The 14993-nt window shown below is 40.9% G+C and overlaps 2 protein-coding genes across 2 annotated transcripts in view; one reads left to right on the top strand and one right to left on the bottom strand.

The window, feature by feature from the left end:
- Nucleotides 1–14993, bottom strand: part of APBA1 (amyloid beta precursor protein binding family A member 1) — a 567069-nt gene that overhangs the window by 356978 nt on the left and 195098 nt on the right. The gene's annotated exons all lie outside the window — the stretch shown is intronic.
- The window catches only part of ENTREP1 (endosomal transmembrane epsin interactor 1), a 51158-nt gene that overhangs the window by 2310 nt on the left and 33855 nt on the right, over nt 1–14993 (top strand). The window contains exons 2-3 of the mRNA XM_075278328.1: nt 4741–4797; nt 7808–7918. Of these exons, the coding sequence (XP_075134429.1) occupies nt 4741–4797; nt 7808–7918 (168 nt within the window). The remainder of the gene's footprint in view (nt 1–4740; nt 4798–7807; nt 7919–14993) is intronic.

Genomic DNA, 14993 nt, shown 5'->3' with positions numbered 1-14993 from the left:
TATTGCTGATCCTGAATAAATCTCTTTATATAAACAGACCCAACTCTTTGTTAAGCCCCAAGCATGCCACCAGTGGGAGAATCTGATCAGCAGGATATTGCCCTATGCAAGGATGTTAGTAACAAATCTTCTTAGACTAACACTGTAACACTAGCTCAATACTAAATAAAAAACAACAAAAGAAATAACATAATAATAACAATAATAATAGTACTTAGAATCCCCCCTATCAGAGGGGGCCGAAGTGTTTATTATTTAGTGATCAACGCCACTAAAGTTCATGATGCCCTTTAACAAAAGACAAGCAAAGCATTTCTATTGCCCTATAGATTTGTTTAACACCAACCATGACTGGCCAAGGAATGCTGATTGAATCATTAAAATTTTGTAAACCCAAGCAGTTTACAAAGACAACCTCTGTACATTTGCCCTATTAGGACATCAAAGAGGGAGAGCATCTCAGGGCCCATTTGCACAGCAGATTTTCTGCCCATAATGAGGAACAGTCGAGGATATTAGCAAGTTAGATGGCGCTCATTAGTTCAATGTACATAAGATAGTTATCATGGATGTGCTTCACAGACTTTGTTGTCACTCAGAATTTGGAATATGGGAGAAATTGGCCAGCAGATCGTGAACCAGTTGTGAACCTTTCACCATACTGGATTTAAGGTTGTTGTTGATTTGGGAGGATAAAGCAGGGGTGGGATACCATTTTTAACAAGAGGAGGAGTGGCTGTTCATTGTACAATGTGCACTGGTGTAATACTTAAAGGGATTCTATCATTAAAATCAAAATGTGATCAACTATTCTTCTCCTACTTTTGGATGTCTTCTCCGCGCCACCATTCGGTAGAAATCCCGGTTTTTGTCTCTATGCAAATGAGTGTTCTCGCAGCACTGGGGGTGGTCCCCAGCGCTCAAACAGCACTGGGGGCGTCCCCAATGCTGCGAGAGAAATTTCTAGTGCCACCTCCATCTTCTTCAGGAACAGCCTCTCTGCGCGTCTTCTTCCGGAGCTGGGTTCAAACTTCTACGTATGCGCTGCTGGCTCTGCCATCAGGACTTGGGCAGAGCCGACTGCACATGCATGCGGCCATTTTTTTGTGGCCGCCTACCCCAGCTTACTGTGTAAGCGGCCACAAAAAAATGGCTGCTTACACCATTGGGGAAGTGCTGTTTGAGTGCAGAGGACCGCCCTTAGTGCTGCTAGAAACCTCATTTGCATAGAGATGAAAACCGGGATTTCTACCGAACGGAGGCGCGGAGAAGATATCTAAAGGTAGGAGAAGAATAGCCTTTCTTAAGGCTATTCCTACGTGTGATGGAAAAAAAAATGTGATTTTAATGATAGAATCCCTTTAAATGCTCCAGTACACATTGTATGGCTAGTGAGTAGCATGACTCATGACTTGTTCACATTACTGGTCGCCACATTGTTTCAGGGGTGTCTCACTCATGCTGTGGCTGAATCTGTTGCAGAATCCAAGAGAAGTTCAAACAGGATGCTTATTTTTTTCAGCATCCTGCTATGATCTCTGCTTTTTGTTGAAAACAATGGGAACCAGAATCAGGTCAGAATATTACACCTCAAAATCAGTGCCAGATCCTACCATGTGAACATACCCTTATATTCCAATTCATTTGCCACACAGCTTAATGCCCATCACTGCCTCCATATAGTATAATAGCTCCCATATAATGTAATGTACCTCATATAGTAGCTCCCATTCAATATAATGTCCACAATACAGTATAATATCCCCCATATAGTGGCCCACAGGACTGATGTCATAAGTGTCACAACAAGGCAAAAAGTAGTAGGGCAGAATATTAATGGACCATGGGCCCTTTTCTCCCCGGTTCTGCAACCCGGTTGTAATTTTAACATTTGGATTGGCAGAACGGGGTAGAACTGGCTGCATCCTACTAGAGATGAGCGAGTAGTACTCGATCAAGTAGGTATTCGATCGAATACTACGGTATTCGAAATACTCGTACTCAATGGAGTACTACTCGCTATTCGAATGGAAAAGTTTGATGCAGAACCAGCATTGATTGGCCGAATGCGATACAGTCGGCCAATCAACGCTGGTTCTTTTCATACCTTTACAAGTCTTCTCCGTGCAGCTTCCCTGCGGCGTCTTCCGGCTCTGAATTCACTCTGCCAGGCATCGGGCCTGGGCAGAGCCGACTGTGCATGCCCGCTTGTAGTGCGGACATGCGCAGTCGGCTCTGCCCAGGCCTGATGCCTGGCAGAGTGAATTCAGAGCTGGAAGACGCCGCTGGGAAGCTGCACGGAGAAGACTTCTCGGAGGATCTAGCCCGACCCTCACTCGTGGACTTGGTAAGTATAATTTGATCGAACGTTGCCTACCCCTGAAACGAGCATTTCCCCCCCATAGACTATAATAGGGTTCGATATTCGATTCGAGTAGTCGAATATTGAGGGGCTACTTGAAACGAATATCGAACCTCAAACATTTTACTGTTTGCTCATCTCTACTTCCTACCATTGGGTTAAATGTTAATCACAGGTTCCCTTTAAAGGAGTTTTCCCATTAAGTCAAGCGCTGCTCCATATATAAATGTACATATGGATGTCCTAGAGAGGATCACACGCTCGATATCCTCTGTTGGCATTATTACTAACCAGTTGCGAAAAGCTAGTCCTCTTCTAGTGACATGGTATGGTCATCATTCATTTAAATGGTCACCATTATATACTATGTTGACCCCGCTTAAATGGAATGTGTCACCCGAAAATGATCTATTTTTAATTCCCGCATTTTTGACTGTAATGATCACAGCTATTATGTATACGTAGATAAGACACAATACGTAACTTCACTGCTTATCTACAGTGCGAGACCCCCAGGCGCCCCTGACTGGTTCCATAATTATTCGCTGAAACATGTTAATAGAGTACTTTACCTGATCACAGAGAGAGTTGTGCGGCTGTAATAAGACACACTTTTTCACATGAAGCCCATCCTATTTGATGAGCAATGTGCTTACACATCTGTTCTCTATATCTTCTCTGTAGGATTTAGGGTTATTTCTCTTATAGTTATAAAACAAATTATGACAGTTTGTAATAATAAAAAGTTTTACCCGGCTTCTGTTTTTAGTCTATTAACTTGCCTGTCTTATTTAACCACTTCCCGCCACCCCATAGCCTTTTTATGTCCTATTTACTGAGTAAAAAGGTATCGGAGAAGCCCCCGGCACTTCTGCTCTCACTACCCCACTGTGTGTGCTATCAGTGGGTAGTAAGAGTAGAGAAGTGGGCGATCTGGCAGCATTGAGCCCTTCGATACCACAGTCAGTTATGACATGCGGCATCTAAGGGGTTTTTGTACCTGTGTTTGATCCCATTATCCATTAAGGGCATACTACTGAACCAGTGATCAGAAGATCAAGTTTGTCAGGACTAGTTTTACTTATATTTATTTAACATTAAAAAGTAATTTTTTTGGTCAGAGTTCCCTTTAATGCAGTCACTACACAAACAAAGATGGTGTTGAATATATGGCATCTGATAGGATGCAAGAGAACTTCTATTAAAATTTCCCTTAAATACATATCAAATGTGCATCTGCAGATAAATCCTGCTAAAGAGGACTAGGTATTCTGAGATAAACGTGCCATGTTCCTTCATTTCCTCTTATGGGAGTCCAAGCACCTGCAGTAGGGCACTGCTATTGTTTAAGGAGAACTGTCCAACTGAGCTCGGTTGCTGTAGTGTAGACTGACATTAAGATGCTTTGCCAGTGTTAAGCGGAACTGTTTATTTTACACGCCTGCTACATTCCATCCGCATGTTCACATTAAGTGACCCTAAGAAAAGAAAACAGGTTACCTTTGCGTCAGTCCTAGTAGTACAGTGCACTTGTCACAATGCTCTATGTTATAAAACTGAGAAAATGTTATACTCTAGTTATCAAAATATAATACGATGTAGGGAAGAATTGTGTTAAAATAATAATATAATGTGTAATTATCAGTCATAAAAAATAAATAGAGCAGGAAGCAGACAGTTCTATTTTGTATGATTTGGCTGAACCAAGTGCCGCAACTTCAAGTGCGCTAATATGCATTAATCTGGATTGACCAATATACAAAGACCAGAGTTGCCTGCTTCCTACTCCATTCTCTGTGTATAAGCTGCTATGAAAATCTGATTGGTGTCACTTCTCAGACCCCCACTGATCTGATATTGATGATGAATCCTTAAAGATGTTGTCCAGGCTAAACAATATTTTCTAATTAGAAATGGAGAGGTAGGTGGAAAAAAAAAACATACTCACCTGTCCCCGATGCTCCGGTGTCCTGCCATGGGAGTCCAGTCAGCTGCCTTCTTGTTGCTGAATTTCTTGCTGGCTGTGACGTCCCGTTTCCCTTCCACTGAGTCACGAGGCCAATCAGCGGCCTCAGGTAGTGACGTCCCCGGTTCACATCTTGAGGCCGCTGATTGGCCTCAACAGTCACATGCACCAGGTACTTCCACCTGAACTGTAGGACCGGCCTTATCCAGCAGCCTTTATCTTCCCTTTCTCCTCTCCGTAGACTAATATGTAAAAAGTAACTGGAACGAAGCTGCAATATTACACAAAACCTGTGGACACATGTGGTACTGTTTTTGGAAGAATGCAGTATGTATCCTAGGGCAATAACACACAGGTGAAATAATAAGCAAAAAGTATTGAGATTGACTTTGAATTTAATCTTTTTTTGCAGGTAATTCTGTCTGGTATTATAGGACTAACTACATGGAAAAAGCCAATGGTTCTTTTGGTAAGTAAAATATACTATGTCATTTCTGCACACCACCAGTGGACCCAAATGACACCCAAATCCCACCCACTATTAGCCCTTCCTAACTAACTCATCCCACCCCATCATACTTACCCATCTTCCTTCCGCACTTCCTCCTGTAAGACGATTCCTTCCTTTTTTCTGACCCGGCCGTCACGCGCAGTGTCCACCGCTGTTCTATACTCTGCAGCTGGCAATTCACCTCTGCTGCACAGGCGTGGATGGAGCCGTCTTGCAGGAGAAGTCTGAAAGGAAGATTGATAAGTATGATGGGGTAAAGGAGGGGGGAGAATATTGGTCATGTTCCGTTTCCGGAAATGGGGAAATCGTCACCAGATAACCAGAAAATTAGTAGAGGAATTACATTTTATCCTGGACAACCCCTTTAACTCTGCTACATCTTCCTATATATTCCAATGATCAGAGGTATTGTTATTCCTTATGCAAACACATAACAGCTCTTTTTGAAAAGGCAAATGAAACAACAGGTATGTTTTAACCATAATAGTACTGGATAATGTTTTATATGTGTGTATGAAATATCTTAGAAGAAGGAAACATAAAAATATTTATTTTTCCTAAGGCGGGGTTCATGACTTTATCTTTTGTTACAAAAGTAAACAAACATGATGGAAGCTAGCTTGTCATGTTGTTTACATTAGTGTCAATGGGAAGGGACACAGAATCAGTCTGTGACCAATCTCTGTGACAGTTTAACGTCTGTTGCTTTCATCCTATGCTGGAAGACAGCAACGGACATATACATTGTGTCAGGGTCTGGGGTTGCTAGGTGGGGTGGCATAGACACACAAGTCCAGTTTCTTTAGTCCAAAACAAAGGTAGAGTTTATTTTCACTCAAAAATATGGTGCAGCAACAAAAGGAAACAATACAAAAATAAATCCCTGCCCGGCTAGGCTCTAACTAAACATAGAATAGGTTACCTCACCTAGAATCACAGAAATCCAAAAGCCAGTAGAATCATTCAGGACACAGCTCCAAAAATATGACCTCTCTGTCAGCTCTCCAGCTGCCAAAGTGTTTCTGCTGGAGCTGACTTCTTAAGCCTCCTTGACGAGGAGACTCTGCAGCTGAGTCGCTGCCGGAACATCCCCAAAGTGTGGACTGGAGGGGGGGTGGAATGACAGGTCCCACTACCAACCTACCTGTCAGTCCTAAAAATCCAGCCCAGTAACTGGAACTTTGAAATAACCCTCAGCAGACAATAGTTATCTGCTGAGAAATGTTCTTTCTGGAGTTTTCTCATCTCACCCACCTTAGTTGTCTGGGTGAGATGTACACCCCCTCCATTACCTGACCAGCCATCAGCTTACAAATGGTAGTGTAAGAACTCCCCCTTACAGGTACACTATTGATAACACTCTCCTTTAGCATATGTACTGCAGAGGAAAGAAGCTGCAGTACACCAGAGAGTTTGTTAAGAGTGTTTGTGAAGAAACAAAAATTTTGGTATCCCAAGTGAATATTGTTTTTCATCTGCTGACTTTGCATGATGGTATCTGCCGAGTAAGCACACAGGAGAAAAATATGTTATCCTAGAAGGTCTACTGTGAATTGTAGCAATGAGTAGACGTTTCTTACTTGCTGGCTAATAGGAATACATTTGTATTGAGCATTGTACACTGCTCTTCACATTATCAATATATGCAGCATATTTTCCATTGTTACGCTAGTTTATGTGTTTCTTATGCTGTTTTGTTTAAACAGTTTTCCTCTCTTCGTGCTTTCTTCCTGATAACGTGCTCAGTATTTCCGCTCTGCTATTTGTGTACTGTGGATACTATACCTCTGCTGTAGCATTACCTATTTAGGATATCCTCATGCTGCATCCCCCGATAAATTCTACTTACTGTATATCTATAAAAAAGGTGAAGATAAAGACATTTCATCATCTACACTGTTTAAGTAGATCCTATTAATGCTGAAATTAACAAACTCCACTCCCCCCAAAGTTTTAGGCAGCTACAAGGTGGTGCTTAAAGGGGTTGTCCAGGATAAACTTTTTTTAATATTTGGCGGGGGAAGGAGAAATAAATAAATAAATAAATACCATAACCAACCATCCCTATGCCTTTTCTTGCACCAAACCTGTTCTAAAACCCTCATCCTTCACCTGACTTGCAACATTGTGCGAACATAGGCGACACAAGGTGGGGACACCTCGGCCCGACATATCCATTATAACTCACACCAGTTTTCTAGCATAACTTAGAATGGATATCAACAATCATGTATGGGGGTCTCCGGAGCTTCTTAATTAATGAACTGTGTCCTGCATTTATCAGAGGGACCTTTATTAAGACTAGTGTATGACACGCCAGTCTTAGTAAGTCTTACCCACTGTATACACTGTAAAGGACCCTGAGAAGTGATTTACAGCTTCCTGCAGCTCTTTCTCCCTTTCATATGTAAAGCCTTGCTTTACCTGTATTGATTTTTTGCCTATAGTTCTTAAATCTTCATTTATTTAAGACGCCATTTTGGGGCAATTACTTGTTTTGCATAGAGTTATGGCTTTGAGGTACAATATTTTCAACATACAATAGTCATCCTTGAACAAAATGAATATTGTAGTAAAGGACTGTTGTAGAACTGCAAGGCTCTGTTTAGATACAGTTGGTTACACTGCTGAAGCATGAAACAAGGCAACAAAAACCAATGAAAATTCATTACACATTTTTTTTTGACTTTCCAATGATTTTTCTGGTCTTTTCTGATATCACGCTGCAACAGTTTAACCAGTTACAGACGTACAGGTTAATTCTGCTACATCTCTATGTGTTGTAGCTTCATAATGGAAGCCACAGTTCTCTGCTTGGTCTGTCACATGACATATAACAATGGCACCGACCCACTGACTTATATTGGGCTTTCATCATGGTTTTATCATTTAAACATCAAGAATTAGCATTGTATTTAAACATAACTTTAAAAGATAAACCTATTTTTGTGTTTTTCCATTCTACTAGGTAAATCTATTTGTCATGCTTTCGGTGGTCTGTGTTCTGCTGAACCTGGCTGGCTTTATATTAGGATGCCAAGGTGCGCAATTTGTGTCCAGTGTTCCCAGCTGTCATTTGGTAAGTGTTTATATAATGTTATATTTGAACATTTCACAGTTCTGTAGCCTACAGTGATGAAAAAACATGTTAGCTATGACTTCTATTATCCTTAACCCTTTACCATTAAGAAATACAGAATGCATATGTGGTAGACATTGTAACAATATAAATCTCCATAATTCTATACTTCTCCTCTTACCTTATTTAGGACAGCACAGAAGGGAACACTGGGTGCCTACAGCAGACAGAGATGTTACTGTCTCTAGCTGCCCCTATGTTGTTGTGTTACGGCATCATGAGATTGATAGTAAAGCACAGAGGGGGACAAAGCAGCGTTACAAATGAACTACGTTTATCTACTTTCACCTCAAATATTTCTTATTTTGGGGTGATATTTTGGCCTTGCAACCAAACACTAACTTTCTATAGAATTATAATAGTATAGAGTTTTTAGGTTCTGTGTGAATAGCAGAATAGATTGGAAACTGCTTTCAGATCTACACCCTTGTGAACAGTACTGTATCTTTGTGTGGCATTGTTTTAGCTTCCTAATTATGGCAATTAGAGGTGTCCTATAGTATGTGAACATGTTATGGTTTCCGTACACGACCCTCTTAATGTGAATTCTTTGCAGATCCTCATCCTGTGCTGAAACATCATATTGTGTTTCTTTTCTCAGTCCTTCTATATTGATGTCTATCTTCTGTTGTCCATTAGTTTTGTTTTTTTTGGTAATGCCATGATGACTCACATATCTGAATTACACATTAACTAAATTAACACAGTGCTTCCTTTAGTACACTGCTCCTTGGGAACAACTGCTTCAGAGTTAACCATTTAAAGGCAAGCAGCCTAGGTGCTATAGTTAAACCCCTGGTCAGCATGGGTGGTCAGTAAAAGATTAGGGGGTTAATTACATTAAATAACATCATCCTTCCTATTAATCCTATCCTATCCTATTAATATGAATGTTTGGATGTTTGTTAGTCAATCACACAAAAACGACAGAACGTATTTGGATCAAACTTGGCACATAGATAGTTTGTAACATTGATTAACACATAGGCTACTTTTTATCCCGGTAAATGACATGGCTTCATGACTATTATGAACTTATGTTCGCATACTACATTAAACTGCAGCAGCTTATCTCAGGTTCTGATAAAACCAGGTCTGTTATCTCTCTGTGTAAACATGCTAACCCTCAGTCCATTCTGTACAAGCATTTGCATATTATCTGATCTGCTCCATGCAGTGCTGACACACTGGGTGGGAAAACACCTTTATTCCAAATTGGCAGTTTGCTACTTTTAAAGATGCCGGGAAAAAGAAAATCAAATTTGTTGCAAAATTCTAAAACAACGAGAGCTATGAAGATAGCCACAAGTCAATAGAGTTCTCCTCAAGTGGAGCTGAAGGGGATCATGGACGCCAACAAAACACTTATTGTATGGCGTCCCAGTGAGCTGCTGAGATGCCGGAACAATCACAGGCACGGTGCAAGGAAAGAGTTCAGCAGCAGACCTAGCTTGACAGCTGCTTAAACACCGGAGTAGGTGGATCATCAATGCCAACAACACGCTCATTTTATGGCTTCCCAGCCAGTTGCTGAGATGCCAGAACAATCACAGTCATGGTGTGAGGAACAAGTTCAGCAGCAGAATAGCTTAAGAGGTGCCGAAACGCCAGAGCATGCAAACCATCGACAGCAGCAATTTGCTGAATATAGGTGGATCATCGACACCAATAACATGCAGATGAAGTCGCTGGCAGAGACTAGTACTATATAAAAAGCAGCAGTAAGACCACATGCACAAAGCCAGTATGCAGGCCAAGGCTCTTCTGATGCTGTGTCCTGCTCTGTGACTCGGATGACACTCTCTGCTCAGTGTCATCCGAGTACATTCCGCTATAAAATCCCCCCTCTGGTCTGTCTTAAGCATGGGCCACCAATTTTTAAAAGGAGGATAACCCCTTTACCATTTATACTTCTTTTTTTCTTGTGTTTAACCTAAACCTTTGGGAGACAAAAATTGTGGCTTATGAATTATTTTTTCTCATTCAGAGCATTGCTCTAACTGCACTGGTCAGGTTCATGGGCCTAACCTCCAGGGTAGCGGGCAACTCAGACCTTAATGTGCCACTTGGAAGATTTTTTAATGACATGAGAGGAATGGAAGCTAGTAGCATGCAAAATAATGTTATGATTAGATGGTTCAGCATCAAATCCAAAAATAGAGTTTGACATTGATTCATATAAGTACAAGTAAACCTGAGGTTATAAACATTACTGTGCAAATATGTAACAAAACCTTCCTCAGGACCCGACCAAGCCAATATGAAGTCATCAATATAGTGACTGTACCATATTATGGATGTGATGAATGGATTGACATGGAAAAAGAGACTTCTCACAAAAGGCCATATATAAATTGTCAAGGGATGGAGAGAATGTGGCATCCACAGAGCCTAACTGCTTTTGTTTGTTATCAATAACATTGAGAATTAAAAGTGAAAAAGTTATGGGATAAGAAGAAACTCCGGACCATGAGAATGTAGTCAATGTCGCAGAATAATTACTATATTTCTCTAAGTGAAAAGCAACAGCAGTACAGGCTTTATTATGAGGTATAGACATATACAGAGTGTATACAGAACATTCACAGGCTTGTCAGTGACCACGGTAGTAGGATAGCACTGTTATTTAGAATATACTACAGTGTCCTCTATCATATTTATATTTTCCCATTAGTATAAGTCTATCTCCAGTACTGAGTCCCCCTTATCCGAAACTGATATAACTATATGTGGATTCCATTGGAGTTTTTTCATGGCTACGTGTTAACACCTACTACTATTACATCCATGTTCAGACAGATGGATAGGTTCTGATAAACTTTTCAGATCTTTTTCAATAGATATTTGAAAGCTGTCCATTCTGAAGTGTGGGCTTGCACAGGGTAAAACATAGGATGGGCTGTCTTGCTCTTATGTGAACTATCAAGTAATCCAGCAAATTCAGGAGTGCCATCTGTTTCTGAAACTGTCAATATGTAGGAAAATCAACACTGCCTTTGGAATTAAGTTCAGAGAAACATGAACCCAAGATGGAAATATCAGGAGCATGAAAATAGTGTCATTTCGCATTCCACAATCTAAGGGTGCGTTCACACGTAGTAAAGTGGAGAGGGATCTGGCACGTATACGGTGTGTCAGAGTTTGCGCGCTCAAAAAGATCCCATTGATTTCAATGGAAGTTATGAGCGTATATGCCCCGTAATTTTGCGCCCGTAATTTTGCGGCTAAAAAATTACGGGCGCAAAATTACGCGGCATATACTCTCGTAACTCCCATTGAAATCAATGGGATGTTTTTGAGGGCGCAAAATGCTGACACGCGTATACGTGCCAGCTTGCGCTCCATTTTACATAGTGTGAACGCACCCTAATAAATTCATGGGCATCGTATATTGTTTGATAGGGATTCATGTAGCCGGTCCAAAATTGAGAAGCTTAAAAAATAATTTAATTTGGTCTCAGGTTTGCCTAAAACCAAGTAACTTAATGAGGTCTTATTTGCATCTTCCTTAGCAGGGAATGCATGGTCTAATAAGTCTCTGTACCCCTTCTGGCCCAATTCAAGATGAAAAGCTTACGTGTTGCTGGGATTTAACCTTACTTCTCTGTTTCTTTAATCGACTGCGTTCATCTACATCTCTAATGAATTTAACCCTTTTAACTTGTGTGATCTGTGTTTGAAGCCTATTCAAGTTATCTTGCATATTTTTGTATAACATCTCAAAATCAGAATGCGATATTGAATTTACTTAGTTCACATTATGAAGATGTGGTGAGCTGTTAACTACTTGTTTGGCTTTTCTTTTCAACATAAAAAGCATAGCTAATAGTATTTTTCTGTGTTGTTTCGTTAGAACCGATATTATATGTGACAGAGGGTTAAAAAATGCTGCACACTTAGTTGTAAAATAATCTATGAAAATCTGCTTAGTCCTGTTACTTACTCATCAGAATGATCTGTAACATAAATAATCCAGAGTGCTTTATACAGGATGCATTCACTCTCACAGCACTCCTTCTCCTAATAGTGCTTACACATGTATCCTCTCTCATAAACACAGTCAAAATAAAATTATATCTCTGTATGTCCCTGGATAATGTGGAGGGAAGCAGACATTTCAATGAAGAACTGCAGATCAGTGACTTGAATTACCGCACAAGATCATGTTCATTTTTTAATAGACGTAAATGAATTAGTGTACTGTCCTTTCAGGCAAAAACAGTTAGGTGTACTATGTGCCATTAAGGAGATATTGCTGCTTTGTACCATATTCGGACTTATTAGACCAGGCATGCCATGGTAGTTGTAATAGAGCAGGTTCCCTTTTTTCACAAGTTGAATTCATTCACATATTCCTCAAACAAAGACAACAGAATATCGGGGTTGATATGTATATAATGGAAGCATACCAAAAGATACAACACTTAATATATACTGTAAAAACAGAATATAGAAGGTGTTCCCTTGTGAAGTATGTCACAATGGAGATGAGTCTCAAATGTGTAGTGATCCACTCACCTCTAAACTCTAAACTTCCATGGATTTACTGTGTATCAGTTCAACCAGGCGTTCATTGTTCCACTTGGATACTGGAGATAAAAGTAATGCAAAGTAATGGAGTGATGTCATCTCCAATGTAAGTTGCAGAGGAAGGCACTAGTTGAGTGGTGAGTTAATAAAAGTAAACATATTTTTTAATTATTATATGTCTAAGTATGTATGAAGTTATATATGAGACTCCATCACTTCATTGCTTTGATTGGACCTTCAGTACCAAAGTGGACGGCACCTGCCTGAACAAAGTTCTGTGATGGTTCTGGGCAAGATTTCTAAAGCTTCAATTATAATACATTGCTCAAAACTAGGAGTCATTAGGATTCCTTTTTTAAACAAATATCCCAAAAATTTTCAAGCTTTTCAACATTTTTTTTCCTTTTAATTGTGAAAGTAAAACATACATTTCTATGCTTTATTATTAGACATTCTCTGTACAAGTTTATAATATCCTATAACTAATAGGCAAAGTAATACTTTCTTGTCAGTCATTCACATGACCATGTACTTGTGCCGAGTCTGTGGTTGAACAGCACAGAGGGCACATGGATGATATCTGTGTGCCGTCCGTGCCTCCACGGAACTGTCTTCAGTGAGTAGAGGGGCCTGTGCATGGGGCCATTACAATATGATGGGACAGCACCATGACAATGCATATGTTCATGTCCATGGAGCCTTAGAAAAACAATATCCAGTTAACTTTAGTTACCACAGACTGGTATTGTATGAATTATTTACATTTATAATAGACTAGCAGGAGGACCCGGCTTCGCACGGGTATATTTAATTTTTTGTTTGTGTAGTGGCCCCATAAGAATTGTCCAATTTTGCACTGGTGTATTTTATATATCGTTTGTGTGTGTCCATTAGCGTCGAATATCAGTGAAAAACCTGCGATCGGTTGTTATGGAGACCTGGAGTAAAGCTGTGTGTATGTGACCTTGTGTAAAAGTGTCATTTACAGCGCCCTGCCCCTGTAAGGCTGACATAAAGTAGTGAAGAAAAATGGCTGGGTTGCTATGGAAACCTTGAGTAAAACTCTAATATGTGGTTCTCTGTTAAGAGCTATGTATCTAATCCTCCAGCGTGTGGTACTGTGTGCTGACGCAGGTATATATTCCACTGGCATGTGGTACTGTGTGGAGTGGTGCATATCTAATCCTCCAGCGTGTGGAACTGTGTGCATATCTAATCCTCTGGCATGTGGTACTGTGTGCGGACTTGTGTATCTAATCCTCCAGCGTTTGGTACTGTGTGCAGACGTGTGTATCTAATCCTCCGGCATATGGTACTGTGTGCTGACATGCGTATCTAACCCTCCGGCATGTGGTACTGTGTGCAGACGCGTGTATCTAATCCTCCGCCGTGTGGTATTGTGTGCAGTGGCGTGTATCTAATCCTCCATTGTTTGGTATTGTGTAAAGATGTACGTATCTAATCCTACGGCATGTGGAACTGTGTGCAGACACGCGTATCTAATCCTGCGGCATGTGGAACTGTGTGAAGATGCACGTATCTAATCCTATGGCATGTGGTACTGTGTGCAGATGTGCGTATCTAATCCTCTGGTGTGTGGAACTGTGTTCAGATGTGCATACCCAATCCTCTGGCATGTGGTACTGTGTGCAGACGCATGTATCCAATCCCCCGGCTTGTGATACTTTGTGCAGACACACATATCTAATCCTTCAGTTTGTGGAACTGTGTGCAGACGCGCATATCGAATCCTCGGTCGTGTGGTATTGTGTGCAGACGCATGTATCTAATCCTCTCCTGTGTGGTATTGTGTGAAGAGGCACGTATCTAATCTTACGGCATGTGGTACTATGTGCAGACGTGTGTTTCTAATCCTACGGCGTGTAGAACTGTGTGCAGGTGCACGTATCTAATCCTCTGACGTGTGGTACTGTGTCTGGACACGCGTATCTAATCCTCCCCGTGTGGTACTGTGTGCTGAGACGCGTATCTTATTCTCTGGTGTGTGCTACTGTGTGCAGAGGCATGTATCTAATCCTCCAAAGTGTGGTACAGTGTGCAGACGTACAAATGTAATCCTCCCCTGTGTGGCATAGTGTGAAGAGGCGCATATCTAATCCTATGGCATGTGGAATTGTGTGTAAACGCGAGTATCTAATGCTACGGCTTGTGGTACTGTGTGAAGACATGCGTATCTAATCCTCCGGCATTTTGAACTGTGTGCAAATGTGCGTATCTGATCCTCCCCTGTGTGGTATTGTGTGAAGAGGTGCATATCTAATCCTCCCCCGTGTGGTACTTTTTGCAGACACACGTATCTAATCCTTCAGCATGTGGAACTGTTTGCAGACGCACATATCGAATCTTCGGTCGTGTGGTACTGTGTGCACATACACGTAACTAACCCTCCCCATGTGGTATTGTTTGAAGAGGTGCGTATCTAATCCTACGGCATGTGGAACTGTGTGTGGACGCGTGTATCTAA

Source organism: Leptodactylus fuscus, chromosome 1 (assembly GCF_031893055.1).
Source record: "Leptodactylus fuscus isolate aLepFus1 chromosome 1, aLepFus1.hap2, whole genome shotgun sequence".
NCBI lineage: Eukaryota > Metazoa > Chordata > Amphibia > Anura > Leptodactylidae > Leptodactylus > Leptodactylus fuscus.
Note: the sequence above shows the minus strand (reverse complement) of the source record. Positions and strands in the feature narration are given on the sequence as shown.